This window comes from Apus apus, chromosome 8 (assembly GCF_020740795.1).
Source record: "Apus apus isolate bApuApu2 chromosome 8, bApuApu2.pri.cur, whole genome shotgun sequence".
Taxonomy (NCBI): Eukaryota; Metazoa; Chordata; class Aves; order Apodiformes; family Apodidae; genus Apus; species Apus apus.
In genome coordinates this window covers 25,023,057-25,051,015 of record NC_067289.1, presented here as the reverse complement: position 1 = coordinate 25,051,015, position 27,959 = coordinate 25,023,057, and the positions used below count along the sequence as shown (strand labels likewise).

Below are 27,959 nucleotides of genomic sequence, written 5' to 3'. Positions count from 1 at the left end.
AGTGGTTTCTCCAAGACAAAAGAGGTATTTTGCTTAATGCTTCCTTTAGTAGAAGTTACAGGACTGTACTCTGGTAGAATTGGTTTTAAAAATGTGGGTTGGATCTTCAACAAAAAGATTTGATTGCATGAGGTGAAGCCTTGCAGCTCTAATAAGTTAAAGTGCTTTACTCAATGATACAGAAATATATGAGGATGCCCTTTAAGTTCATTAGTTGTTGCCTTAGGTCATTGTTTCTGTTCAGTAAATTTTCTGGAAGTTCATTGTTGTGGCAATGACCCAAACTCAGTCTTAAGTCTGCAAATTCTTTAGGATAAGTAACATGTAAAGAGCAGATCCTGTTTGTTTGGGGTTTTTTTTACCGTCTTCTCGAAATTGTAATTTCAAATCTTTCCAGGGCTGCCTTCATAATGGCAGGTTTTAAGCAAAGTGTGAGTCTCAGCAGCTCCGCCCTTTGTGTCCCTTGGGAGGGGACGTGGCATCATTAGTGTGACACCAGCACCTGGTGTTGTGCTGCCCGGCCCCGGGGGACGCCACAGCAGCTGGCGCACGCTCTGATCTTTTCTCATCCCTGTTTAATCTTTTTATTGGCGTTTTATAATTAAAAGTAAGCAGGAACAAGTCAAGGAGAATATAAAAATGGGAAGTTCTTGAGCAGTTGCAGTGGCATAATGTTGGGGAAAGCATCTGAATGCCAGTAAAAGCCTGGGCAGGGTGACACTGCAGCCTGGCTTCGCTGCTGGCCGCTCCCCGGGGCCCCGTTCTGCCCCAGCGGAGCCGGTCACAGGGAAGGGGATCAGTGCACCCCCCAGATAATGGCTGCTTGAATAATCAATTCCAGGCTTTTTATTAAAGCCTCTGTAATTAGTAATCACTCTGAATTGTGTTCCTTAAATTTTAGATGGGTTTGTTCCTGCCCATCACCTTCTGCCCTTTGCTTTTTCTTACCTCCCTCTGCTCTTCCCCTGGAGAGTCCCTGTCCAGGTCCCCCCATCCTGCTGTGGGTCCATCCCTGGGGATTTGCTGTTGGGTGTCATGCAGGCTTCGCCTGTGCTGCTGGTGCTCCAGGCTTCCTCCCTGACTCTGCTGCCTGCTACTGGGGTTTGCTCTGGGCTCCTCAGCACAGGAAAGACATGGAGCTGCTGGAGGGAGTCCAGAGGAGGCCACAGAGATGGTCCGAGGGCTGGAGCAGCTCTGCTCTGGTGCCAGGCTGGGAGAGTTGGGGTGTTCAGCCTGGAGAAGAGAAGGCTCCAGGGAGACCTTAGAGCACCTTCCAGTGCCTGAAGGGGCTCCAGGAAAGCTGGGGAGGGGCTTTTGACAAGGGCAGGGAGTGACAGGACAAGGAGTGATGATTTTAAACTAAAAGAGGGGAGATTTAGACTAGATATAAGGAAGAACTTTGTTATGATGTGAGTGGCAAGATACTGGTGCAGGTTGCCCAGAGGGGTGGAAGGTGCCCCATCTCTGGAAACATTCCAGGTCAGGTTGGATGGGGCTCTAAGATACCTGATGGGATTGAAAATGTTCCTGCCCAAGGCAGGGGGGGCTGGACTAGTTGACATTGAAAGGCCCCTTCCAACCACAGCCATTCTGTGATAAGGTGGGTCTGAGTTGGCAGCTGTGGTGAGTGGGATGCTCAGCTCATGGAGGCTGTGGAAGGACTCAGGGACTCTCTCCACCTCCATGTGAGCATGTGCCCGGCACAGCTTGGGTCTGGAAGCCCCAATTCAGCATGGTCTTAAGGAGTGCTTGACTTAGAAAATATATATTTATGTTTTCATAGCACCACCAAGTTCCCCAAGGAGTAGGTGAGAAGGTCTGGTGCAACAGCACATTGCTTGATGGGCAAAATTTGGCAGGGAAGGAAAAGAAAATGCTCGTGCTCTTAAAAAGTCTTTAATTGAATAATTTCGAGTTGGGAACCATTAAAGTAGTGAAACAGCACATTCTTCTTGTCGTCACTGGGGCTCAGTTCATTCATGGCTGTTTTTATAACACTGGTCACATGATATTAGTTTGTGGGTTTTTTTCTGTGTCGTGGGCTAAAAGGAACTGAAATGTGAGTGAGACCTCTGGAGTGTCCCCTTCCAATTGCTGTACTGGGCTCCTGACTTGGGCCGTGCCGTGAAGGGGCAGGTTGTTCCTGTGAGGGATTTTGTCAGGGAGCAGCGAGGCTGGACTGTGGAAACACCAACATTTCTCAGTTTCTGCAGAAAGAAATGAGTTAGAGGAAACTTTGTAGTGCTGCTGTAGTGCTCCTCTGAGCTGAGGAGTAACCCGAAGCATTTAAAAGAATGCAGGGGGAATAAACAATATATAAAGAGGGGAATTGCCTGTGGACGGGTCTAGCAGAGCTGAGGTTTCAGTTCAGGCATTTGGAAGGACAGAGCCAAGTCCCACCAGTAAAATCAGGCTGGAGTTTTACATGAGGGACATCACGTGTGTTGTGTGAGAGCATTGAAACCCCAAGTTGACGTGAATAACGTCCCAGGACCTCAGGGACCTGGGAAGTGAAAGATATGGGAAATAATTCCCCGTTTGGCTCTGGTGTAACACTGGGCTTCCTTCTGAGGGGGAGGGGGTGAGGACCCATGGAAGGAAGGAGATTTTGGGCTGTTCAGCATAAAGTTGCACAGTGTTTTGGGTAAAACATCCTGTTATCAATAAATAGTCGCTTGTTGGTAGCAGGGCTGGCACAGCAGCCAAGTTATTGAGGAATGTGTTTGACTTCAGTATGTGTTCAATTCCCAGCCCTCCTGGGTGAGCAGGCAGCCCCAGGCCAGCTGCCCTGAAACTCCAAAAAAGCAGGATTTGTCAATTTAAAAAATTCTCTTAAGCATAAGCTGCAAAAAGAACAGAACGAGGGGTTTAGGGCAAAACTAGCAAAGATTGATTTTTTCCTAGCATGGTTTTAAGAGTGTGTCAGTCAATTTGTGCTGGGGCAGGAGTGTCTGTAGGTCAGGGGGTGTCTGTGGGGTGGGGTTGGCCTTGGGTTAGGGGGTGTCCATGGGCTGGGGCTGGGATGTCCATGGGTCAGGGGGTGCCCATGGTTCAGGGCATTGCTGTGGGGCTGATGTGCCTGTGGATCAGGAGTGTCCATGGGTCAGAGGTACCTGTGGATCAGGGGTGTCCATGGGTTGGAGGTGCCTGTGGATCAGGGGTGTCCAAGGTCTGCCTGAGGGGCCGAGGGATGGGCGAGGGCCACATCCACCCCAGGGCACCTCGAGTGACATCTCCATCTGCTGATGGGCTGAACAAGCCTTGTGTTTGCAATCACGGAACATTTGGAGCCATTAGGAATGTTGCCACTGTGATTTATTGAGACAAAGACTATTAGGGCCAGTGTGCATCAAGGTGATGGGGACTCACCACTGGAACCTGATGGCTTTATCACAAGCAGCAGGTGCCTGCAAGGACTGGGGTGTTTTTAGAGGAATAAGTGTGGAAGAGAAAACTGACCTGCAAATATTCCGTGTTGCAGAAATGAGGTGTTTGCTGGAGGAAGCCTGGGCTTGGGCACCTCTCTGCTGTTTACTGGCTTTCATGCTGCAGCTCTTCCCTTTAAAATACTGTTTTGAAGATGAAGTTCTAAAGGGAATGAAGCAAATCCAATAGACAGAGTGGCCGTTTGTCAGAAGCCCCCACGAGCCCTTAAATGCCATTTCCCAGTTTAGGTGTTGTAAAAATGAGAAGTGTGCTAATATAGAGCTCTATTGATCAGGAACGGGCCCTGGCATCTCCCACTAGGAAACATTATGTGAGCTCCTTCGTGAGATGGCCAATCTGTCCTCAAAATGTCTTGGATGCCTTTTATCCACTTGCTGTCTGGCTTTACGTAAAAAATGTGAACCAGAATGGAAGTTTCATGAGCAGAAAATAGGGTTGTGTTGATGTGAAATAGCCTTTGACTCTAAAGGCTTCCTGAATGCTTGCTGGGGTTTATGCACACAGAAGATGGGCCCTTCCAGATGGGTTCTTAATGTGCACTTGCACTCTGCTGAACTAAATTTTTGAGGAAAATAAAAAAAATTTACATGATTCCTTTTATTAGATTGATTCAAATTCGTATGAGGGGGATGTGACCATCAGCAAGATGTTCAACCTTCATGTCCTCTCAATTTAAAAAGTTTCTCCTCAGTGACCACAGAAATGGCAAAAAAAGTGGCAAGAAGCCATGATTTTTTAATCATAAATGTCTTTTATCATAAATACAGTATTTTGTAGTGTTGATCTGCATGGGGAGTGTGGGGCTTGTGTCTGCCTTGAGCCAGCTGCACCGTGTGGAGTGAACAGATCCTGCTTGAGATGTTGCTGCTCTTGGTCGGGGTGAGGAACACGGATTCACCTGGGAAGAGGAATGTTTTATTTTAATCCCTCCCTTTGCACAGGAACTGTCTGAAATTTGACTTATTTTACGCATTATCTGAAAATCTGTGGAAGGGAGAAGCACTGCACAAACCTGCAGGTGGTTACAGGGAAATGGGAGGTGAAAGTAGATGAAAAATTATGTCTTCCCTTGTATCTGCTTTGTCTCAATATTAAAATAGGAAGCAGCATTTGACTGTTTTCCTACATTCTTTATGAAGGCAAAAAATCAGATAAATTTTCTCTTGGAATGAAGCACACAAATCCATGGGATCCTTTAGGAGAGACACATCATCAACAAGATGTACATACATGCAAAAATTATTTTTAAGCTGGTATTTGAGTCATTTTCTTTTCAAAAATGTAGCAGGCAATGTTTTACTTTCACATCCATAAAGGTATCCAAGCTCTAAGCAGCTTCTCCCTCCCTCCCTAGATAATGCTGCTTCAAAGCTACAACCTCAACTTAGAAATAAAAAGTTCTTTTCCCTTCCTGGGTACATACTGTAAGTCGGTGCATTTTATCAGCATCATGCTAAAAAAGATTTGATTTTAAAGCCTTTCAAAGCCCTGTTTTTTGATGAAGAATTGGCACCTTAGCTCCATTCCATTGCTGTCTGTGACAAGATGTTAGAGGTGAGGCAAGACTCACACAAGCCCATTGCAGCCCATCAAATATTAAGATTTTAATGACTTCTAAAACTGAAAATATAGATGAACTTACAGCCTCACAGGGCAATTTGTTACTTTTTAGGGAAAAAAAAAAAAAATAGAAGTCTTGAAATTTGTCATCAAATTTTAAGGCCAATGAAAACCAAAAATGGCTTTTGTACTTGATGCTGTGTAGTTTGCTGTCATCTTTGTGGCTTTTATTTGTGCTAAAGGAGAAGTCTGAGACAAGCGTCAGTTAAGGTAATAGGATTGTAAAGCGATCACATAATTAGTTATCTGACTTCATTTAAAGAAAAATACTTAAAGCTGGGTATTGAAAAGCTGCTTCTCAGAGGAAACCAAAGAGGGGTGTGTGACACGGGCAGGCAGCAAACGGGCCAGGAGCTCTCATCTGGGGAAGTAAAACCATCTGATTTTCAGCCCTCTCCTAAGCCCCTTGAATCATCTCAGGCAGCAAAGCTGGAGCAGGGGGAGAATAGCCAGAGAATACAGAAAATAGAAGTTGTGAGCAGCTGTCAATGGGCTTATTTTGTCCAAAGAAAATGGAAGGGGGAGAGAAGTTTTGCAGCTGCTCGGAAAGAAGGTGGCTGGACACACTGACCCTGCACCCATGGCCAAATGTCATCATCGTGTCCTCCTTTACCTCCATGTTTTCTATTGAAAAGAATTTATCCTGCTTAGGAGGAAGCCTTAAGCATAATTTTACCATTTCTTTTTTGATATTCCAACTTTATTTAAAACCAAAACCACAACTCCAAACCAGAAGAAATCTCTGGGGTAGGGACGATTGCAGGAGGTTGGTTTCCAGTTGTGATGATAATGATACACAGAAATGTACAAGCTGGAGGTGTGTTTGTACCATTGCTGTGTGAAACTATTTTGTCTGATTTAGCAAATTATTCCAAAACTATTTCATTTTCAGTGACTCATTTTGAAACAGCCAGTTTTCAGGAGCTGATATCTCAAGTTTCCTGTTCTGTATTGCAGAATTCCCTGGTTTAGGAACCAAGCAAGGAGCGTGTGTGTGTGTGTGTATATATTTTATATATATATATATCTTTACTTATCCCACCCATGTTAAAATCCAGAAGTCTCCAGAAATACGAGGTGTGTTTATAAATTCACTAAATATTTCACGTAAATTCTGAGGTTTGGTCATTAAATTTCCATTAATTTGCACTGTTTGGTCTATTGAGGTTTTTCATTTGTCAAAATTGTGAGCTCTTGGGTATTAGTTACGCAAATATTGATGTGTAGCTTTGGCCTGTTGGCTATCAATTGAAATCAGAAAATCAATAGACTTAATAGCTCCTCATTACAGAGTTGATGCATTTGCAAGGCTGAGTTGGGTATTGTCAGGGAACAATCAATTCAGTCAAAAACTATTACACCAGCACCACTGGGAACACTTTGGTAATGTTTTGGTGGGTTTCTAGTTGACCTGAGCTTCCACAGCAGCTCTGGACACAAAATTATCCTCTTCTGGGGTCTCTTGTGAGGTTGTGAAGTCAGAGGGGTGGGGGCCAGCTTTGGTGGGGGTGGCCGGGACTCTGCAAACTCCTGATGTCCTGGTGGGGTTTGCAGGGATTTATATAAACAGGTTTTTTAGGGAGATACTCTGCTTGTTTGTTTGTTTGTTTCTAGCTGGGCTGACAATTTCCCGGAGCTCTCAGCTGTAGTGTTGGTGTCTGAGAACGTAAGAACTGGAGGAGTGCAAAACAAGAAACAGGAATCAATTTACCAGCTGAAAAAGGATTAAATAGGATAGACCCTTTTGTGGTTTATAAGGTGTGAAAATGTAGGAAAAGGTAGGCAGCCTTGGAAACACTGCGTGGGTTTTCAGGGGGAGAGCTTCTTTTCCATTTGATAATCTTTCTATTAATAATAATTTATATTAATAATTATGGGGTCAAATCTTGTCGTGTCTTGTTTGAATCTCAGTGTGCTTTGTCTCTTCTCAAAAGCTGTCACTTTTGTGGAGCTGCTGCTGCCCCAGCTTAGCCCAGCCCCAGATTTTGATCTGTCCATACCATGATATTCCAGGCATCAGTGTGTGATTAGCAAACTCAGGTTTTGAAAGTTGTTGCCCTGTGAACTCTTAAGTGAAGGATTATGTTCTTCAAGACCATATTTTAAGGCTGCTGAGCTAAGAAAAGGATCACCTACAGGCAAGGCCTGCAGGAGAGGCTGGTGTCTGTGGGCACGTGTCTCCTGCCCTGTCATCCAGCACCATGGAATGAGTGTTCAGCCAGTCAGAAATAATAAGGATTATTTTAACTTCAATCTGTGCACACTGCCTAATGGCTTATGTGCTAATTGGGAAGGACTGGTAATGAGTGTGCAATCCTGGTGCTGATGTGGTGGGATGGAGAGGGAGCCAAGTGGCTTCTGCTCCAGCCTCTTACCCAGAGAGAGGGGACATCACGAGGCTTTCTGAAACCTTACAGTGGGAAATTGTCCCTATGGTGAAGGGGTACTTCCTAGAAGTTGCTATCATTACAGATAATTTAGCTATATGAGTTATAAGGAACATACTTCATAATTAAACATGAAATAGAGAGTTAAAATGCAGGAAGAATGAAAGATACCAGTAAGGGCACCATAACTAGTCTGATTGTATGTTAAAATGTCCATCTAGAGGAGGAATCGAATACGTTGCTCAATGTAAACGAGAAAGGGCTCTATGGACTTTAATCATTTGCAGTCAGAAGAGCCTTATCTACAAGAAGGATGCAGACAGGCTGCAGAGGGTCCAGAGAAGGGCCACAGGGATGGTGAGGGGACGGGAGGACCTGCCATGTGAGGAGAGGCTGAGAAAACTGGGTGTGTTCAGCCTTGAGAAGAGACGGTTTCGGGGAGACCTTATCACCACGTGCCAGTACTCAAAGGGTGGCTGCCAAGAAGATGGACACTCCCTGTTTACAAGGAGTCCCATGGAAAAGACAAGGAGTTATGGGCACAAGTTGCTCCTGGGGAGATTCAGACTGGACACAAGAGGTAAATCTTTCACCATGAGGACAATCAAACAGTGTTAACAGTCTCCCAAGGGAAGTGGTGCATTCCCCCACACTGGACAGTTTTTAAGTCTCAGCTTGACAGGGGGCTGAGCCATCTCATATCAACTAGAGTAGTACCTAGAAAGGTTGGACCAGGTGATTCTTGAGGTCCCTTCCAACCTGGCATTCTGTGATTCTATGATGTCTTTGCTTTAGACTCTAATCCCACAGAAATATCTGCATTTCCTCTAAGTTCGTGTGTAAGTCATCACACTGAATTTAAAATAAATACATGCATACAAAGCATCAAACAGCTACATATTTGCTAGTTACTATTTTAAAGTCTATATTCCTGTTCTCCAAAGTAATGGCAAGAAAGTTGTGTCCTTTGTTTTATTTAAGTCTTTTTCTTCACTGGAAAAAGATTATTAAAGTCAAAGAAAAAATCCAGACGCTCAGTAAACATGCAGGATGAGTGAAATAAAGACTAAATTAATGATATTTAAGATGACATACATAATTATAACAGAAAGGTCAGGGTAGGTGGCAGCTTTCCCAAGTATATAGAGTGTCAGAAAAATCCCCAAAGTACATATCTTAATTGAGTTATGTTTTCTTTCCTTCACATTGAAGCAATAAGGTATTACCCCAGTCCTGGACCTGTGTTCCTATAATTTAACATGGCAAAATTCCCAGATCTACATTTTGACAGTAAAACCACATCACACGTAGGCTCCTTCCAGCAATGAAAGTACCACTTTGTGTTTGCCTCCAAATCATCGGATTCTTTTTCCTTTTAACCAAAAAATAGACTTAATATGTGGGGAAGAGAAATCTTACAAGGGTGAGGATGAACTGAGGATGAATTTTTGAAACGTGAGAAATGCAAGAAGCCAAGAGAAGGAATAGAAATAAACAAAACTCATTAGCAAAGAGCAATTAAATGGTGAAACCCTGAACTGCAGGGCTTGGGTTGGTGGCCAGTGCTGGGGCACCCCTGGGCCAGGGCAGGGACCAAGGTGGGTGAAGCCCCTTGCTGGAATAACCCACCCCCCTCCCACCCTTTGGAGTTTTATGCTCATTAAAAACTAAACAACAACAAAAAGATGGACTCGTGCAGTCAGCCACTTCAGCTTTAGGTTTTCTTGGACTGAGTCTGGCTTAAAGTGCTGGTGCCAACAGCAGCAGAAAGCTGGAGGGACCCTTGGCCCTGTCTCCATCAGTGCCATGGTCTTTCTCCATCAGGAGAGAGGCCTCCAGGGGCTCTCTGCTGGGACATGGGGAAAATGACCTCACTACACATATTCCCTCCGGTAGGAATTTATGACAATTGTTTTCTCCAGTAACAATGGTAAGAAAGGGCATTTTTCTTCCCCCTGCCCCCCTTTTTTTTTTCCCCAGTCTTTGATTTGCCTCCAGCCCATCCCAGTGGGCCAGCATCCCCTCCCAGTGCTTCTCCAGTTGCACTTGGCTAGAGCTTGGAGCTAACGCCTGGTGCACATGGGCTGGAGGGACCCTGCATTGATACCTCAGCTGGTGAGGACATGGGGGGCTCCACCTGCCAGGTAAAAAGCAAGGACACAAAGGAAAAGAGATGGGTTGTGTCCCAGCGAGGCTCCATGCTCACAGTGGGCTAAATTAGAGCCTTGGAGCAGAGAAATATTCTTCAAGAATATAAAAAGAAAGGCTGAGCAAATGTGAAATCCCTTCTTGGTTTTTCCTTTTCGAGCCCTTTTGTCACCTCCATGGCCTGTGTCTAGAAGACACCACGGCCATGTGTCCATGTCTGCCTGTGCCTCTGTCTGGCCACCCATGCCCCAACATCCACATCTTTGCCTGGAAACAGAGCCAATGCTGGGAAATTAAGGGAAAAAAACAGAATCATGGCATCTAAGTGATGACTTCTGAATCCATAACAGCAAATTTTCTGCAGGGTCTCTGCCTCAGTCACTTGCTTCGTTTTGGACAGTATTTAGTTAATAGGAGCTTTTAATTGTTTTATATTCTCATTATTCAATAGGCAGCTCTATTGAAACATAAGAAATGTGGATCAAGCAGGAGCAAACAGGATCTCCAAGTATGATGGACTGAATGAAGGTGGATTTTGACTAGGAGGGCAAAAGCAGTAACTGCCTTTTTAGAAGACCAGTTTGCCAACAATTGGCAAATTGATGCCTTTTCTTCTGTGTCTTCGTAAAGAGCTGGAGCAGCTGGAATCTGCTGCAAATGTGAAACCTGGAGTAGATAAGAACAGAGAAGATTTTAACCCGAAACTGTTCAGGTTCACCAACTTGCAAGCAGCTCAGAGCAGGATCTTAGAGCAGGCTGGGCTGGGGAACCTTCCCTGAAAGCACTGTGAGCAGGGCAAGGGATAATCTGTGCATATAAAACAAGTCTGAAACAGCAGCCTGACAGGGTCATCAGTAGGGACTGAAAATCATCTCCAGTGCCAGCCCTGAGCCTGTCTGGGGCTTCCCTGGCCGCCTGTGTTGGGAAGAGCAAGTTGGAGCATCTCAGTGTGGAGCCTGTGCCCAGGTTCACCAAAACCAGGGATGAATTCAGGAGCTGGTGGAGCTCGGGGAGGCTGTTCCTCGGCTTGAATTTAACAGGAATTGCATCCACTGGCTTAAATTGCAGTCCCTTGTGGGGAGTCTTGTATTTTCTGTTAAAAAATGAGGTTTTGTTGATCTTGGGGCCTATGCCAGCATTGTGTGTGTCAGCTGGGTATTTATCTGTGAGAGCAGAGGGAATGTATGGGATAAGGAGGAGACTTAACCGAGAATTCTCTTGTTTATGCTGGCTAAGGCCTAGAGGAAATGGGATTTTAAATACATGTATCATATTTTATTGGTGCTAGACAGATGTTTAGCTGGTGTGAATGGCATTTTTTCATGTACCCGCTGAAGGCCTGGCCCAGAAGAGAAGGAGAGAAATAATGAAGAGCAAACAAACAACGATTTGCTGATGTACATTTCATTTTTCCTGTAGCCCCTTAAATCGTGTTTGGTGTTTGAGGGCAACCAGAGGTGGTTGTAGCTCTTGTGCATTTCCCCTGATGTGTTGCTGAGAATCAATATATGGACTGGAATAAAAGCATGGAAGTTAGTGATATTGACACTGAGCATCACAGTGGCACCGTGTGATATGGGGGAGCTGTTAAAATGCACCTATTAAATGCCATCTCTTGGCAAGGCTCTGAGGCTGAGCCCACATGCCAGAGCTTGCAGAGGACAAAAAAAACCCACGTGTGCAATCACCCATCTTCACTCTCCACATCACTTTGGGAAGGAAGGGTAATCATGGAGAGTCCACGCAAAAGGACCTATTTCCACCCTAGCCTGTAATACAGCATTTTCCCCCCCTTTACGTGTATATAACAGTGTCTTGCTGTAGAAGGAGTTTGTTTCTGCTGTCTCTGCACAGCTGGGTCCCTGTGGGGACCCCAGTGGGGTGCAGCTGGGTGCAGCAATACCTTCCTTTATCTGCATGTGTGTAATAGAGATGTGTGTAGGTTTAACACAGACAAATTGTTATATATTACACGTCTATGTAATAGATACACTCCTTAGTTTGTACATACAATATAGAGGTTATTTGGGATAGAGATATATAAAAGATAGAAGAAGCCAGTAATTGCCTTTAAGATCAGAGCACAAAGCATTACCTTGGATTTTACAAGGCCAGCGAGCAACAAAAGAGCAGTAATTTATGAGCTCAGCGTAAAAGAATAGCATAATTGCATTAAAAATTAATGCTAATGAACACTAAAATGGGGAAGGTGGTTATGATGAAAGTTTGTATTCATCTTCCCTGGTTTGAATGATGGCTGGTGGCTTGATTAATGGCTTAATTTCTATCAATTAGCGGGGAAAAAAATCTCCTGCGAGACAAGGGTAAATTGAGCATTGAATTACATATCTTGCTTTTGTGTGCTGAGAAAAAAGAGCAGCGTATCTCTGAGATGAGCCACAGTGACAAACGTGGTGTGTCCTGGGCTGGGGGGGGGGGCAGACAGCCCCTCAGCACCAGCCCCCCAGCACCAGCCCCCCCAGCCTGCGCCCTCGGCTCCGTCCGCCCGTTCTTCTTGCTCCCTCTATTACTGGCAGGCAAATATCCAGCAACTTGAAGTGCACTAGGGCTGTTTCCTAACATTTTTATCAGCTGAGTTTGACTTTTTCCCCGAATATTTTCAAAAAACACCCTAAAAATGCCCCGGCAGGGGGGTGAACGCAGGAAGCAGCAGGCGTGTGAACCTGCTGGCAGGTTGCAGGTGTGGCTGGAGCAGAAAGCCAGGTGTTCCTGCGTGGCTCAAATGAAATGTTCCGAAATTCAGGATTTAATTGCTAAAGTTGGCTGCCGTGTCTTCTGCTTGATTTTATACCCAATATTGGAGTTAGTGATTTTTTTTAAAAAAAGAGAAAGGTGTTGGCGTCCAGGCTCACGTTAGGGCGCTGTGGGAGGGAGGTTATAGCATATGAAGACCCCCGGGTGTGGGGGCTTCCCAGAGGGGTTCCTGGAGCACTGGCCACGTGCTGCTTTCACAGATTCTCATGGTAGCACCGGAGTGCCTCCAGCGAAGTCTGAAGAGTTACAATTGCCGCAAAAAACCCAACTTCCTCTGCTGGTTTTTTGGAGCCTGTTGTTGCCTTGTTGCCGCGGCTCGGGCTGGAAAAGTTCTTCCCTTTGGAAATCTCAGCAGCGAGGAAAGAGTGTGGCCAAGTGTTGAAACGCAGCTGCAGGGGGGGCAGCGGGAGCTGCTGCCGGGACTTGGAGGGAAGAGGGAGCCGGGGCTGAACCCCGCGTTCCCGCCGCGTTCCCGCCCGGGGCAGGCGGGACGAGGGGCCCTTCATCCCAGCCCCGGCGCGGAACCGGCGGGATGGGCGCGTTTCTTGGCTGAGTGGCTCGGGTTTTCTGGGAAACGATTCCAGCGGGAAGTCTGGCCCTTGGGGGGGGCTGGGGGCAGCGAGCAGCTCCTGCCGGCCGGGACGGCGGGGCTGGAGCCCCCGCTCTGCAGGTACCTCATTAGCCAGGGCTAATTGTCCCCTTGTCCCCGGAGCTGAGGAGAGAATCCCACCCGTCCCGCTGGATTGTCCCTCTCCCCCAGTGCGCTCCTTCTGTTCAATCTTCCTATTTCACTCCACGCTCGGGGGAAGGGAACACGTCTCCAAACCAGGTGGTTTGGTTTTTTTTTTTGTCTGTTCTGCCGCAAATTGTCTGCCTGAAAACTTCCCTTTTCCTTTGCCTGTGTCAGTTTGCACAGACGAAGTGAGTTGCAGCAATGAAAAAAGCCACGTGCGTGTGGAAAACCCCGGTCCTGCTGGGACCCACATGGTTGCTGCGCTTGTACAGATACATGCGCTTGTATAAAACGATACAGTATCACCTCAGCTAACCCTAAATAAAATGGGATGGAGAGGAAAATATTTTCCTCTTTAGCTGGTTTATTTAGTCTAGGATCTGTTTGTTTCCTTCTTTTCCCCCTCAACTTGTAAATAAAAGAGCAGGGGAAGAAAACCAGCTTTTTTTCTGCAAGTGTTTCAATGTCACTTAAAACGTGTTATGTTTTAAATGGGTCTGTGAAATTAACCAGTTGTGTCCCTTCAAAAATAATCAGTAAAATAAGAAATGTACATTCTGAGGAATATTTGAGGTTTGGTTTGTCATGGTTTTGATTCTTAACTTAGATCTGCTTGAAAGTAAACTCTGTAGGTAAAGGCATGGCTGCATTGTCAAGGTCAGGATTACAGGTTAGCCATGAATCCAGCAAACACTACAGATTTACACCTACAGACTATACAAGAAATAGATATAATGTTTTCTTATTCTTTAATGGGTCGTTCACAAGCTATTATTGGTCATAATAATAACAACTTCTGTTTCTGTGCTTGCTAATTTCTTAGCAGCCTTTATCAGCGGTTTTGTCAAAATAAGCAAAGAAATGGGCATATTTTATGTGGAGCTTCTGGGCAGGTCACTTTTTCTTTTATCCAGCTCTCTGGTGTTGCTCATTATTGTGTGTGGAATTTTTGGATGGGATCTAAAGGATTGATCTAGAGCTGGACATTTCCTTTCTAAAGGGGCATTTTGAATTATTGCTCAGGTGGACAAATTCAGCAGGAAAACAGCAGCAATACCAGATGTGTGAGATATAAATAAATAGGTATCTGTACATCTCTGCCCCCGGGGTCCCTGGCCATGCTGCTGTTGGCAGGGCCATGGCCGGGTGCCAGCAGGGCCGTGGTGACAGCCTGGTAATTGTCACTGCCATCAGACTCCCCTCTTTATAAAAACCAGCCTCAACAAGCCCCAATACAAGATTTAGCTCATTTTTTTTCACTGTAACACGGTAAAAAGACTTGCTGTGCAATGAGTTAGTATTGATTTTCTTTTTCTTCTCTTTTTTTTTTTTTTTCCTGCCTGTAGCCTCTTAGCTTTCTGACTCCATTATTTTTGATTTTCCTATGGAATACATATCCCTCCTACTGACAGCTGACAAACAACATATGGAAGTCGTTTTATCTCCCAATAATGTCTTTGTCAGAAAAACTCATACGCTAATGGCTTGTGCTTCCTCCAGTCCATTTTCCCCAAGTTAATGTCACTGATGTAATTCTAAACATTTAGTGATTTTTGCCCCCTTAATAATTTGTCATTCCCATAGGTTCGAGTGAGATTCATGTAAGATACTGTAACAGGCTGGGAACTGACCATAGGTTTGGTGAAATAAGAGTTGAGCAACTGATTTTAAATCTAGGTTCACCTGCTGTTCTCTGAGACCTCGTTTTAACACTGTGACTACACTTATCATGCCTTTATTTACCCACAGACCAGAAGCACCCAAGAGCTGGATGAATGGTGATTCCCTCTCCCTGCTAGGGCATTAGTATATTGGGGTTTATGTTTCCCAAGGGATCCTTAGGAATCTTCTTTTAAGAAGAAGTCTTTATCAGCAGGGCAGCAGAACTTTTAAACACAAGTTTCATTGTAAGCCAGTGACTTTTTTCCTTCTCAATTCAAAACGATCAGGTTTAAAGATCGAAGAATCACAGAATGGTAGGGATTGGAAGGGACCTCTGGAGTCCAGCTCTCCTGCCAGAGCAGGACCAAATCCAGGGCAGATCACTCAGAAAGGCCTCCAGACAGGTCTGAAAGTCTCCAGAGAAGGAGACTCCACAACCTCTCTGGGCAGCCTGTCCCGGGGCTCTGTCACCCTCACAGGAAAGAAGTTCTTCCTCATGTTGAGGTGGGACTTCCTGTGAGTTTGAATCCATCGCCCCTCATCCTGTCCCAGGGCACAAGTGACAAGAGCTTGTCCCTGCCTTCTTGATGCCCAGCCCTCAGATATGTATACACATTAATTAAGATGAGCTCATGCACATTGCTGGAGTGCAGCTCTTGCCCTCAGCCTTGCCAAAGCTGTGGCAGCTGCACCCAGAAGCAGGTGAGGAAGGTGAGCTGGGCTGTGAACCTGAAGAAGCAGAAAATGGAACAGACAGTAAAGGAAATACTTTTGTGTCAGGTGTATCCTCAGGGATCAGCCATGCTCCCCAGGCCTGAAAATAACACAGTTCTGCAGTGCAACCTGTTGATAAAAACTGAGGTTGTTAATTTAGTGCGGGCATCTCCATTCCAGACACGTTTCTGAGCTGCTGTTTGTTTATTTGCTTATCTGAAGCACCTCTTTCTTCTCAGTAACAGACTGGAATGAGTTTTCAGTGGATAGTCATTGCAAAAGGGTTTAAGTTATGTTTGTTCTTTCTTGTGCAGAAGAGAAAGCATTTTGCAGTGTGTGGGTATATCTGCCTGAATTTGGATTTAGAGTGTTGGATACAGAGAGAGAATTTGGTGTTTCTGAGTTTCTGGATAATTCTGCAGGCTCTTTTGGTCTGCAAGCGCTTCTCCTGAGCTTAAACATACTTTGGTTTCTTCAGAACAAGAGTTTAACCTTTTAAACATACATATGTATATAGCAGAAATATAGAATTGCAATTGCTCTTTTATTTAAATGTGTGAGGTTTATAGTGTTTGAAGAACTCTTGTGTATTCGTGACATTTTCAATCCAACTTCATGGTTATCCTGAGCTGCTCGTTCCTCATCTTTTTGGCAAGCTCCTTTGTACTTTGTCACTGGAGACGTTGATTCTGGGACTCCTGAGCTCCCCAGGCACAATGACCTGACCATGGCCAGACATGACCACCGAAGTGGTGGCATCATGGCTTGTCATGAGGAGAAGACAGATGGTGGCACGTCTCTTGGTTCCTCCGCAGCTGAAGCCAAATCCCTCTCTGTACCAGCAGTAGATTCACTGCCACATCCAGGTGGTTCTCCATCAAGCTGTCTGCACTGTCCTTGACTTCTCCAGGAAATCCTCATGCCATAAATCCAGCAGTTCCTGTCAAGACATCTCTAACTCTTAAGTTAGCATCTTGGATGACATCATATGTCGAACAATAGTGGCCAACTCACTGTTGTTATTTTTACTAAAGGAGCGTCTCCCTTTGCAGCAGTTTTCAGGCAGCATTACCATATTTTCCTGGTAGCTACTGCTGTAAAATGTATTCAGGGCATCACTCAGAGACTGCATTCTTGTCAGCTCACACTAATGTCCCCTGACATTGCACCTTCTCTTTGTAGACCAACCCACCCTGGTAGAGCAAGTGAAACGAGTAAAGGAAATTGAAGCTATTGAAAGTGACTCCTTTGTTCCACAGACATTCAGATCAAGTAAAGAAGTCAAAAAGGTAAGTTTTCAATATCCTTTCTCCATGCACAATCCTTTCAAAGTCCGGTGGAAGCTGGGCTATTAATACAGTTTCCCTTGATGAAAGAGCATCAATGTTCACAATCCTAAATCCCACCACTGACTCTCCTGTGTTCATGGAGGGGAGTTCAAGGCAGAACACATTGAAATGTGTAAAAATGCCAATGAAGTTACCCATTTTGACAGTATATTCTACCCAGGCTGAGCAGCCCTGATTTTTAGCAATTATTTTAAAGTCATAAAAAAACAAGCAGATTTTCAGGCAGAGCCAGAGAATCAAAATCTGAAAGTAATGAGACATTTACATTGCAATTAAAGGTAGAGATCAGTATATTTAATTCTGCTTCACTGAAGCCAGACTGTAAGCCTGTATTTACTCCCTGAAGCAACCCAGCATTGTTTTCAGACAGCTTTCCAAAAGCCTAAGGTGATACATCCAGGTTCCAGAATTTTACCTGCATTTTGGCTGCCGGGTCTTCTAGGGAAGCCAGATGCTTTTGTCTTTGGAAGTAGTTTTGTCTTCTGAAGCCTTTTCAGAAGTCTCTGAGAAGTTGATGGGGCTTCTTCAGAAAGTGATACAGAAACCCAGAGCTCTCTGGGGAGTTTGAGATAAAAAATACTGGGCTGTGTTTCTTTCTCTTCAGTCCACAGAGCCTGCTGAACCACAGTATGAGCCTGTAACCACTGGAGCAGGAGCTGCTGATGCATCTGCTCCCGAAAAAGAAGCCCCAGCTGCCAACATCCCCACTGCCATCAAATACCAAGATGATAATTCTTTAGCACATCCCAATGTAAGTGTGTTGATATTTATCTTCAGAACAAGAGAGGCCACTGAATGAGAGCAGGCTCACATCACCATTTTGCTGTGCTGCTCATCAGATACTCTGTGGTGAAGACCACTAATTAATTGGCCACTCATTGGCTCAGAAAAGATCCCACTCCTGGATCATCCAACGGAATAATTACGAAAGAAATTGTTCACTGGTGATGGAGTTTTAGAGTTAGAAGCACATTTGTAACAAAGTAACTAATTTAATGCAGGGGAATTTAAGATCCTGTTCATATAAAAATTCCTCTTCAAGAAAAATTTGGGAAAAATTTGCTTTTGGTTTCTGGGGTGGTAAACTTGGTGGAAGACCCAGAGCTCAGCAAATTGTAAAGCTTTGAGTACATGAGGATACTTTGAGTAAACTGAGGATAAGTTTAAATAACTGTAGCTAGGCTTATGCAGATTCCTTCATGGGCACTCGTAATTGGAAAGGGAGCACTTCCAGCAGAGGGTTTTTTAAGAATTAGCAAGTTAAAAATGACTTGCAATAAATAAACAAATGCAAGTTCTGTATTAATGACCATGGCCAACAAAGATCAAGACCTGTACAAAATGACCAAGGTGCTGTTCTGGGAGGAGACTGAACCTGGAATGTCCCCAGTTATTAATGTTTCCAATTATTAATGTTTCCAATTATTAATGCTTCCAGTTATTAATGTCTCTACTCATAAATTTATACCACCACTGTATTTTAACACCCCTGCTCAGCTGGGCTTTTTCTTTGGGCTCTGGAAGGGTCCGTACATGTTTCAACAGATCATACCAACTAAAGCTGAAGTTAATGAGTACTAAGGAGAAAGTTCCTGAGTTGTGCCTGTTTTTCTTCCCCTCCCCTGTGTCTCTCAGCTGTTTATTGAGAAGGCAGAGGCAGAAGAGAAGTGGTTTCAGAGGCTGATGGCCCTTCGGCAGGAGAGGCTGATGGGCAGCCCGGTGGCCTGAGCGGACGGCAGGAACCATCACACACCAGCTCTCCATGAATGCTAAGGAATCCTACCATGAAATTGTTCTGGTTTTCTCTTTTGAGGGGATTTTAATACTCGGTCTGAGTTGTACAGGGAATAAATATTTCATCCAAATAAACAAGAATGTTCTGTCCTCCGTTTCGCTCCCCAGCTCATTGTGGTGTTCTGCTGCAGACGGGAAGGCTGGCAGAGCAGGGTAATTTTCTTTTTTGTGCTGAATTCCTCTGGGGTGCAAAGAATCTGACAGCAGGAGACATAATTTTATACCTCCCAATAAAAATAAATAAATAAATAAAACCATGTAGCAGCTTAAAGGTAAATGAAAAAGTAAGACTGTCAAAAAAAGCTTATCTTTACTAGTGCTCAGACCATAGGAGTCCAAATGATACCACCCTGGGCCAGGACATCTGCAGCTGCAGGAGGATTCAGGGCAAAGATATCACTATTATCTATCTCTCCTTCCTTCTGCTCTGTGTTACAGGAGCAGCTTTTGAACCCCAGACATATGGGGAGAGTCTCCTTGCTGAGGGGCTCTTCTCACCTGATGCATTCACCTGCCTGCTCCAGCCTTAGCCTGGTTCCTCCCTTCTGCTGGGCCTGAGTGGAAAGAGATGTTGGACGTTGCCTTCAACATCTGGTGTTAGCATCCAGGAGTAAGTGTCAGGAAGAAGTTATCTTCTCCTTTCAAACACGTTTCTAAAGTTTTCAGCAGGTTTCAATAAATACTAGTTTCTGAGCCATTTTAAGCACATCAAAATGTTTGCTATCCTGGAGGAGGCAGCTTTTCTGTGAACCCTTCATGGGAAATAAGACTTCCAGTCTATGAAGCCTCCCTTTGTCCAGGTGTATGAAATTTAGCCCAGGTATACAAAAAAATAAATCTGCCCATCATCCCACTAAATGCCAGAGAGATCAACCAAATAAAATACAAAAGTGTTTTGTCTGAGGTATCTAGCAAAGCTGTGAGAAAACTATTCAAGAAGTAGAAGACTCAGCTAAGCCCCCACCTCTGGACATACCTCGTTGGAAATTACCTGCTTCAGCTTTTCCACCTGAGAGAACAAATTGGTTTAGTGTTATTTTTCCTTGTTCTTAGTGAAAAAAAAAATGATGCTGGCAATGTGCTTTGGTTGTCTTCTTTTTTTTAGATCTCTGCTGTAAAAGGAAAAATGAAATTTGCCTTCTCACACATTTTTACTTTCTCTTTACGAGTGGAGTTAGTTTTCCTTGGTCCTGCATTGCAATGGCAATCTGTGTTTCAGGGCTTCCTTGGCAGCAACAAAAAGTGGGAAAAAACCCCTCTTGATGCATTTTTTAAAATGGTAAATATTTGTTGTTGTTCTGTCTTCTCATCTCCTTCTGTGTTTCTTTCCTAGTAAATAAAAAACATTGTGTAAGGTACAGGTGTAAGTTCCTCTTTTTCACACATTTTGTTGGCTTATTTTAGTATTTTAGTGGATGCAAAATTAATCCTTTTATGTAGTTTGTAACCCTGCAGGATATTTAAAAATACACTAACTGGTCTGTTATAAGTAACTAAGTCTTAGGGGTAATAATGGGCTGTACCTACTGTTGCTTATCAGACAATAATTAAATTTTCCAGGAAGCCCATGGAGGAGAAATGCAAGCAAGATCTGGAAAGAAAATGGAAATAGCAGTTAGATAATCTGAACTGAATAGAAATAGGTGCTGAAATAGGCCAAACATAATTTGAAACACGGAGCAAATCACGATCAAGTTGATTTTTGTATCTCCAGTTGCAGGTGAGTGACCAGAATCACCAATAAATGATGACTCAGAGCTCTGTATTTGCTTGAATTACAGAACTTGTTCATGCCTGTGTGCAGACAGTGGGTTGAGGAGGGGGTTTCTGCTTTAGCCCGTGTTGTCCCCCTGTCTCAGTTCCGCCTTTGAACATTCATCATGCAAACGTGAAGTTTATGAAGTTCCTGGTGTTGGGAGATGGAGGAATTGCCAGGATGGAGTTTCTACCTAGATCCCATCTGCTACAAGTCAGCAAGCTCACCCACAGTGTCATGAAACACAGACTTCTAAAGCTGCCTGAAGTGTGTCAGAGGGTGTGTGTCCAGGAGGGGAGAGCTTTGCACAAGAAAGGTTGTGTAAGGCCAGGCCCTGGGGTGGGAAGTGCCAATGTTGAGGCTGCAGCATTTTTTATTCCAGTTGTGTCAACTCTTTGCCTTATTTTGCTTTTACTTGAAGAGCATCCTGTGATAAATTATTCATTTTCCTGCCAAAGGTAGGCAGATATTTGAGTATCAGAGATGAAATATGGAAGGAGGGAGCACGGTCACAAATAAAGTGCACTCTCTGTCCAGCTATGCACGACTAAGGAGAACATTGACAAACTTACAATTATTTTTCAGGATTTGGATGCATTATCAACGGGTTGTTGCCAAATCCAGGTGCGTTCCACCATCCCACTTGTGGGGCCTTTCTGCTTGAGGAAGAGATAGCGTGTGTTACCTCATCAGCCAGGTACAAATGTAATTAACTGTGTCATAACACGGCCACAAACCCCATATCAAGGGGTGCAAATTAATCACCATGAACCTGGGGAAATGCACTGCTGGCTCCGACCCATGCTCCTCCTCAATCCAAAAAGAGTAACACCCCTGCAGGAGAAGTATTTCATAGAAACATATAAATACATCCTACTTTCTTGGTTTCTTTGCTTCTAAGGGCTTCCAGTGTTCTCTCATTTGGCATTTAGGACTCTTGCCAATGGAGAGGTTATTTTTTTGGGTTGTAATTCCCACTTTGCTCCATGCTTCTGGTGATGAACCATGTATTCCTGATTTAGAAAGGGAAATCAATGGCTGTTTGCCAGTTACCCACCAAAACCACAGAGTGTGCAGGGACATGGTTCTGTCCCCCAGGACTTGTGAGGGGTGTTTCTGGTACAACCAGCTCCAACACCAAGTTCCCCCAAAGGCCAAACTACCTTAAATCTGGCTGGGGGGGAACAGTGTGTAGGGGTGAGACGATAATGCTGTAACTTGAGCCCCTTGGAGCTGGCAGCCAGCAAGGACCTCTACCCCTAGAAATTACATTAGCAAACTCATTTCACTTAGCCTGCTGAACAGCCACCCTCAATTAAAATCAAGCCAGGCTGATTTTGATTTGATAATTTTTAGGTAAGACTGGCCCTTTCTGCTTTCTGGAGTCGTCCAGCATCTCCGCAACTATTTGTAATAGGTTAATTGCTTGAAAAGGAGTCGGGTTTAAGGGGTTTTCAAAATTATTATTATTATTGCTACAACAGTTTAGGAAGATTTTTGCTGCTAAAATAGGGGTAACCAAGCAAATGCTACCAGCCGGGGGATCAAATTTTGCCACTCCTGCTTCAGTCACTCTGATATGAGGAGGGCTGGATGATCCTGGAGCTGTTTTTCCCTCAGTAACCCAAACCCAGCCTTCTCGCTGATTACAGGTTTCCATTTGTCAAGTTTCAAACAGCAAGTTATTTTTAGTGGAGATCCTTGAACTCTAGAAACCTGTTTCAGGAGAGATGAACCCATGACTTAATCCACATGCCACGGGGCTGTGGCCACTCTTCAGCATGCAGCACTAATAATAAGCAATGATTACTTCAGAATTTAAAATACTCACCCTCTGTGATTTTAACCTGTTGCAGCATTGTTTAATTTCTTTTTTCCTGACTGTCCCCTCCCTAAGATGTGGGAAAAAAGAGGAGCAGTGGCTGGGCTGGATTATGTGACACCAGGGAGCAAGACTTAGGCACTGAGTCACTGTGGAATTGCGGCTGCGGGGTGAGATGTGACACGATCCCTCTGCTCTTTGGAGAAGGGAGCAGGAGCTGAAGCTCAGCCCAGGGAGGGGAGGAGAGAGCTGAGTGCCCATGGGCAGTGCTGAGCTGGGCTCCCAGCACCTCGGGGTGCACCTTGGGAGCTGGGAATGGTTGTGTCAGGATTTAAACCCAGGTGAAAATGAAGGCTGCTCCTTGGGTTTCAGTTTGCTGCTTCAGAACACGGACCAGGGCTGCCTGGTTGCAGGGACAGCAGTGATGGGAGAAGCCTTTCGGCCCTTGGGCATCGTTTGTGGACACACAAATATTTGGGGAAGGGTGTGGTTTAAAAGGTGCCGGCTCTGCTGTGATGCCTCTGTAAGAATCTCATTCCCACCAGGCATCTTGGCTGTCCCGGAGCAGCTGTCGCTCCCAACGTCGGAGCCACCTAGGAAGGCCGTAGAGGTGAGATCCATGTAAGCCCAGTTTGTCCTTTCACTCCCTAAGCAGAGCTGGAGCTGGTGTGACAAGGCAGAGCAGTTTGTCTCACAGCTTTCTGTTGCCTTACAATCTCCCTCTTCCCAAATGAAAACATGGCTGGGAAAGGCAAGCTGCAAATGTTTGCAGTCAGGGGATCTGGGAGCATCTGGGATGGTCTGGGGACAGGCACCTCCCTCTGCACCCTGAGGGTCTCCACCTCTGCTGGATTTCCACATCACAGTTCTGAAAGGAAGGCACATACACATCTCATTAGCTATTATTCATGGCAGTGGAATACAGCTAACTTTTGTAAAAAAAGTCAGAGTACATTTTTTATACCCTTCCAGTGAATTGCAGAGCATTTGTGGTGTTGATTATTATAATCTTATTTCAGTGTTCATGCAAGTTACAGAGCTGGGCAACTATGTGAATTGAATCCATATTTAAAATATTAATGTGAATGTTATTACAGGTCTGCCTCTAGTTGCTTGCAGTAGAATGATGCTTTTATCTGACATTTACCAACAATTTAGAAGGAACAGCCTTTGCCACAGCCTCTCTGCTGGGCTCTCTTACAGCTGGGGTGGAACCAGCTTCAGAACACCCCTGTCAAGGACCACTTACACTAAAAATGTCCTTAAGCCTCTGGAAATTGCACTGCATCTTTAAGCTTACCTATAAAAGAACTTAACTGGAAGAAGTAAGGATGTCTCCTTTATGCCAATACATTTTCAATTTAAATAGTAACTGCTGAGCCTCACAGAACTGGCTGCTGGCTGAGTTCTCTCAAATTACCTTCAACCTTGCTCCTGACATTGCTCTGCCTCATGGCAACACTGGTCACAGCCCCCAAGGGCTCTGGTACCAGCTTTTTTCCTAAATAGTTGAGAAAAAAAAGACCTATTTTTAATATACTGGGCTGGTTCTCAAGAGCTGGGTAACCAGAGCTAAACCTTTGCCTATGCTTTTGGAGGTCAGGGGCTGCAAAAATGTCATTAGAAATTAATTGTGTAGCAAGAGCTGGGATGTTTTTTTTCTTGGGGTGATCAGTGAAATCTCCCTGGGACAATTAAAAGTGACAATTTCATTCTTGCCTTACCTGTGAAGCTACTCATACCATAAGCTGTATAAACTTGAAGCAGGAAACTGCTTTTTCAGTTGTCAGTGGCAAATGGCTCTTGGTTTGGGTAAATCAGGATCTTGATGAGACTAAAGGATGATTTTTTCCTCTCCCTCCCAGTGCCAAGAGAAGTCTCCAGGATTTAAGAAATAAAGATGTCCCCTCATGACTGGTCAGGTTCAGCATCTTCAACATGTATTTTTATTTTCCAGACAGCTGGAAATGACTGAAGTAACTCAGGACCAGTCCTTCCTCTGCTCCCTAACGTTAATGTGTGCTGCCAAAGTTTGTACAAATCCATGGTTACAGTACATGATGGCAACAGAGCCCATTAAACAAGAATTATTTTTGGATCAAATCCTGGAATCAATGATAAACACTCCCACTGGGGCCAGGACTGGTTTTTGGTTATGTTGGTTTTGTTTTGGTTTGTTGTTTTTTTTAAAGAATGACAATGTGTATTTTTATATTCCTCAGTTTTCACTCTGCTAAACAAAAAACAAGAAGAGAAGATAGAAGGAAAGGTCACAAAATTAGGGTTTATCAAAAGAAATTTAGTTTCACTTGATGGAGAATTAAGCTCAGGAATTCGTTGCTACAAGATGTAATTGAAGGCAAGAAAACCTAGAAACTCTCCAATGGATTTAGTGCTTGTGTAGATTATTTGAAAAGTACCTTCCAAATACTTTTAAAAGGAAACAGAAGCTCATCCTGCCAGTCTGGAGAACTGGTCTGGATGAGAAGGATGTGCCAGGCTGAGGGCAGGCTGTGTCACACACAGCTCCTGGGAACTTTCTAGAAGCTCCTTCCAAAATATCCAGCCTGGAGAACTTGTAAATAAGACACTGGACACCCAAGAGAGCTCCCAGGGAATCCAGTCTACATTGCTTGTGTTGGTATTTTGTAAACAGCTATTAAATAAGGGAATGAACTAAAACATTAGTTTTGAAGGGGAGCTGATCTGTCACATTTCTGTGCCTCTCTCAGAATATTCTTTCAGCTGCCTCAGAGAAACACAAAATTATCTCAGTCTTTCACTTTGCTGAAGCCTGACAGATATGGAAGGCTTCAAATATACTTGACACAACATGAGGATCTCTCTTGCAGCCTAAATGATATTTGTTGCCCCGACAACAGCACGCCAGCATTATTTATGAGTTCATACATTATTGATAAGCCTCTAATTTGTGTGTGATGGGAGGAAGTTGGTCTGCAAGTCAGTTATAAATGGAAGGTTATCAACAACTTGTAGCAGTCAGTGACAATTCTATATATAGCTCATCCCAGCACATGCTCTGCTGAGGCCACAGAACCTGTTTCTTACCCACCAGTGAGGAAGGTGCAGGGTTAGGAACTTCCCCCAGCCCTGAGTTCCTGCTGCAGTCTGGGCAGAATATAGCCAATTTTTTAAAAAATCAACTTCAAAGACAGAACCAGAGCTTTTAAAGTTATTTCCCAGTTACATACAGAGCCCAAAGGGAGCCTCAGAGTGAACATGGGAAAGTTTTCCATCACAAATTCTTGGGTGGGAAACTGGAAGGTTTCAGAGGACCAGCACCAAGACAAAAATCTCTTCCTGTAAAAAGCAGGAATTGACCTCCCCGGTTTGCACCTCACATAAAGCCTGGCTCAGCTTCTCTGCTTAAGGCTGACAAAGTACTTCTGAAGAGGTCTTCTGTGTTTCACAGAGGCAAGAGCAGAAAATCCTCTGGTCAACACCAGGGGATAGTTTTGCTCCACTCTTGCTCCATTTACTTCATTAGGGTAATGACCCCACTTCAAACCAGCTGATGTTTCACCAGGGTCAGACCCAGGATTTTTGAGCACCGATGCAGAGACTGAGAAGAAGTCTCAGAATTCAGATTGCAGTAGAAAAGCCTCCTGATACTGAACTAAGGAACAGTTCTTATTATTTCCTGGCATCTTCTTCATGGGTGCAAAAAGATGGTTAATGTCAGTTGAAAATTTTGATGCGTATTTATTTTTAAAAGCAGGGAAATTGTGATTTAATTATAATTACATGTTTTCCAAACTCCTAGCAATCTAGTCCTTTGGTGAACAATCTTTGCTGGGTTCTGTCCCTCATCCTCACAAACCAATTGCTGCCTGGCATGTTACTTACTCAAACCTGCATTTTCACCTCCAAGCATCTGGTTAAAAATAATCCTTGGAGAGAAACCGTGGCTGACGACTCCTCATATCCAAGCAGAAATATCCCTGTATTTCTCAGCAATTGCACCAAAAGTTTCCCACATATTTTAGTATATTTTACATAGCTCTGCTGGGTCTTTTTTTTTCAGGCTCGCTGTAATTGATTTATCCTCTGGATGGAACAAAAAACAGAATCCAAAGGGAAACAGGTGTGGAAAAGAGCTGCTCGGCATGGCGAGTTAGGATGAACAGACGTGTGAGTAGAAACTGTTTGGGGCAGGCACCTAAACATAGATCATTGGAATTGAGAGAGAGGAGAGGATTATAAATACCAACAAAACATCAATATGGCAAAATGACCTTTTGTTCTAGATGAATATGTTCCACAAAGCTCTGAAGTCTGAATCAGATTTAAATAGTCCTATCACCAAAATGAGTAAGAATTAAGAAGGTAAATTAATTCCTAAGGGAAATCACTGTAGATCTCATTAGTTCAGGAACAAGATACCTTAAAACTTTTAATTAAAGATAATATTTACTGCAAATGAATAAGAGTTGGCAGGTTTCAGCAGAAACCATAATCTCATTTATGCAAAGTTTTCCTATATTAAGGCAGACATCATTAATCTCGTTGGAGATGCCCTCCAGACTGACAGTGCTGTAGCACCGAGCTGATTTCTTACAGAAGTCTTTTTATCTACACAAAAGAAATCTAACTCGAGCAGACACAAACCATAAGAAGGCCTGAGCAATTAGAGATATCACTCTGTGCAAATAGAGTACTGACTTCAGCGTGCCAGTGAGCCTCTCGTAATGAGCTCCTTCTAACGGGGCCCGTCTTCCCACGAGCAGCCAAGAAGCTGACAATGGCTGGACCTGGGATTGCTTCGTTATCCGCACAAAAGTCCAGCTCCAGATCCGCTCTGACTGGGAAAGAAATGTCATCTTGTGGAGTCTGTGTCAGATTCCACAGCAAAGTGTAGCTGATCTGCTGTGCTCTGAGCAGCTGCTGGAAGGCTCCTTGGTTCTGTTGCATCGTTGCACAGAAGAGGGTTTATTTCTACAAGAATTCATACAAAGGCTCCTCTGCACTAACTGAACATCTAGCCTGGTTTGTGTCTGTCTTCAGAAGCTAGGAATAAATACTCTAAAAAAAGTCATAGAATAATAGAATCACAGAATGGCTAGGGTTGGAAGGGATATATATATACAAATACCTAATTAGGTTTTGGTAGAGGCCTGCAGACAAGTTAACCACACCAAAAGAAACATTTTGAGAAGCTGAAGCTGCAGGGGGATAAGAATTTGCAGGATTTTGTGCCTGACATGGTAGTTTTGTTAAAGAAAACTCACCTTGCTGATTTGTAGCAAGTGATAAGAGAGCATTGTGGCATCCCATGTCACGCATCTTAATGAGCTGCTATCATAGCAAAAACCAAATGGATCCAGGGCATCTGGCTATTAATCCAAAGATAATGAGGAGTAATTAATAAATGAGCACTGTATATGGCCTGATCACTATGGGAAAGCTACTGCATATTGCATTTCTAGTGTGCATGCACTCGAGCTTCAGAGGGGTTTTAAAGAACTTTAATATCTGTGGACTAAAGGACTCACTACAGTGCAGCGGATGATGTTTGTCAGACTTTTGAGCAAGGTTTGAAGCAAAGCTTGAATTCTGTCTCTGAGCAGCAAAAAAGTTCCTTGATAACATCACAACCGGCACAAGATGTCGTTATAAAAAGCCCCAAAGAGGCAGAGTTCACTTCCATGATGCCCAGCTTGTGTTATTTGCTGCTCTGTCATCAGAAATGTACAAACAGTTCAGGGACTTTGCTGGGGTGATCAGTGGGGAA

At 44.1% G+C, this 27,959-nt stretch overlaps 2 protein-coding genes and 2 long non-coding RNA genes across 6 annotated transcripts in view; 2 read left to right on the top strand and 2 right to left on the bottom strand.

The window, feature by feature from the left end:
- The window catches only part of RSRC1 (arginine and serine rich coiled-coil 1), a 136,263-nt gene extending 116,276 nt beyond the window's left edge, over positions 1 to 19,987 (top strand). For both annotated transcript variants that reach the window (XM_051626764.1, XM_051626763.1), the window contains exons 8-10: positions 16,669 to 16,775; positions 17,440 to 17,586; positions 18,471 to 19,987. In XM_051626764.1, the coding sequence (XP_051482724.1) occupies positions 16,669 to 16,775; positions 17,440 to 17,586; positions 18,471 to 18,563 (347 nt within the window). In that variant the 3' untranslated portion in view covers positions 18,564 to 19,987. The remainder of the gene's footprint in view (positions 1 to 16,668; positions 16,776 to 17,439; positions 17,587 to 18,470) is intronic.
- GFM1 (G elongation factor mitochondrial 1) overlaps positions 1 to 27,959 on the top strand; it is a 116,567-nt gene that overhangs the window by 47,877 nt on the left and 40,731 nt on the right. The gene's annotated exons all lie outside the window — the stretch shown is intronic.
- LOC127387902 (uncharacterized) lies at positions 16,017 to 17,444 on the bottom strand. The gene is made up of 2 exons (XR_007890237.1): positions 17,251 to 17,444; positions 16,017 to 16,440 (listed from the first exon to the last, which is right to left on the bottom strand). It is a non-coding gene; the product is annotated as an uncharacterized LOC127387902 (long non-coding RNA).
- On the bottom strand, positions 19,870 to 22,671 carry LOC127387899 (uncharacterized). 2 transcript variants are annotated; one of them, XR_007890233.1, is made up of 4 exons: positions 22,217 to 22,663; positions 20,958 to 21,041; positions 20,157 to 20,220; positions 19,870 to 19,958 (listed from the first exon to the last, which is right to left on the bottom strand). It is a non-coding gene; the product is annotated as an uncharacterized LOC127387899 (long non-coding RNA). The 2 variants fall into 2 exon arrangements; XR_007890234.1 differs by having other exon boundaries at positions 19,890 to 19,958; positions 20,153 to 20,220; positions 22,217 to 22,671.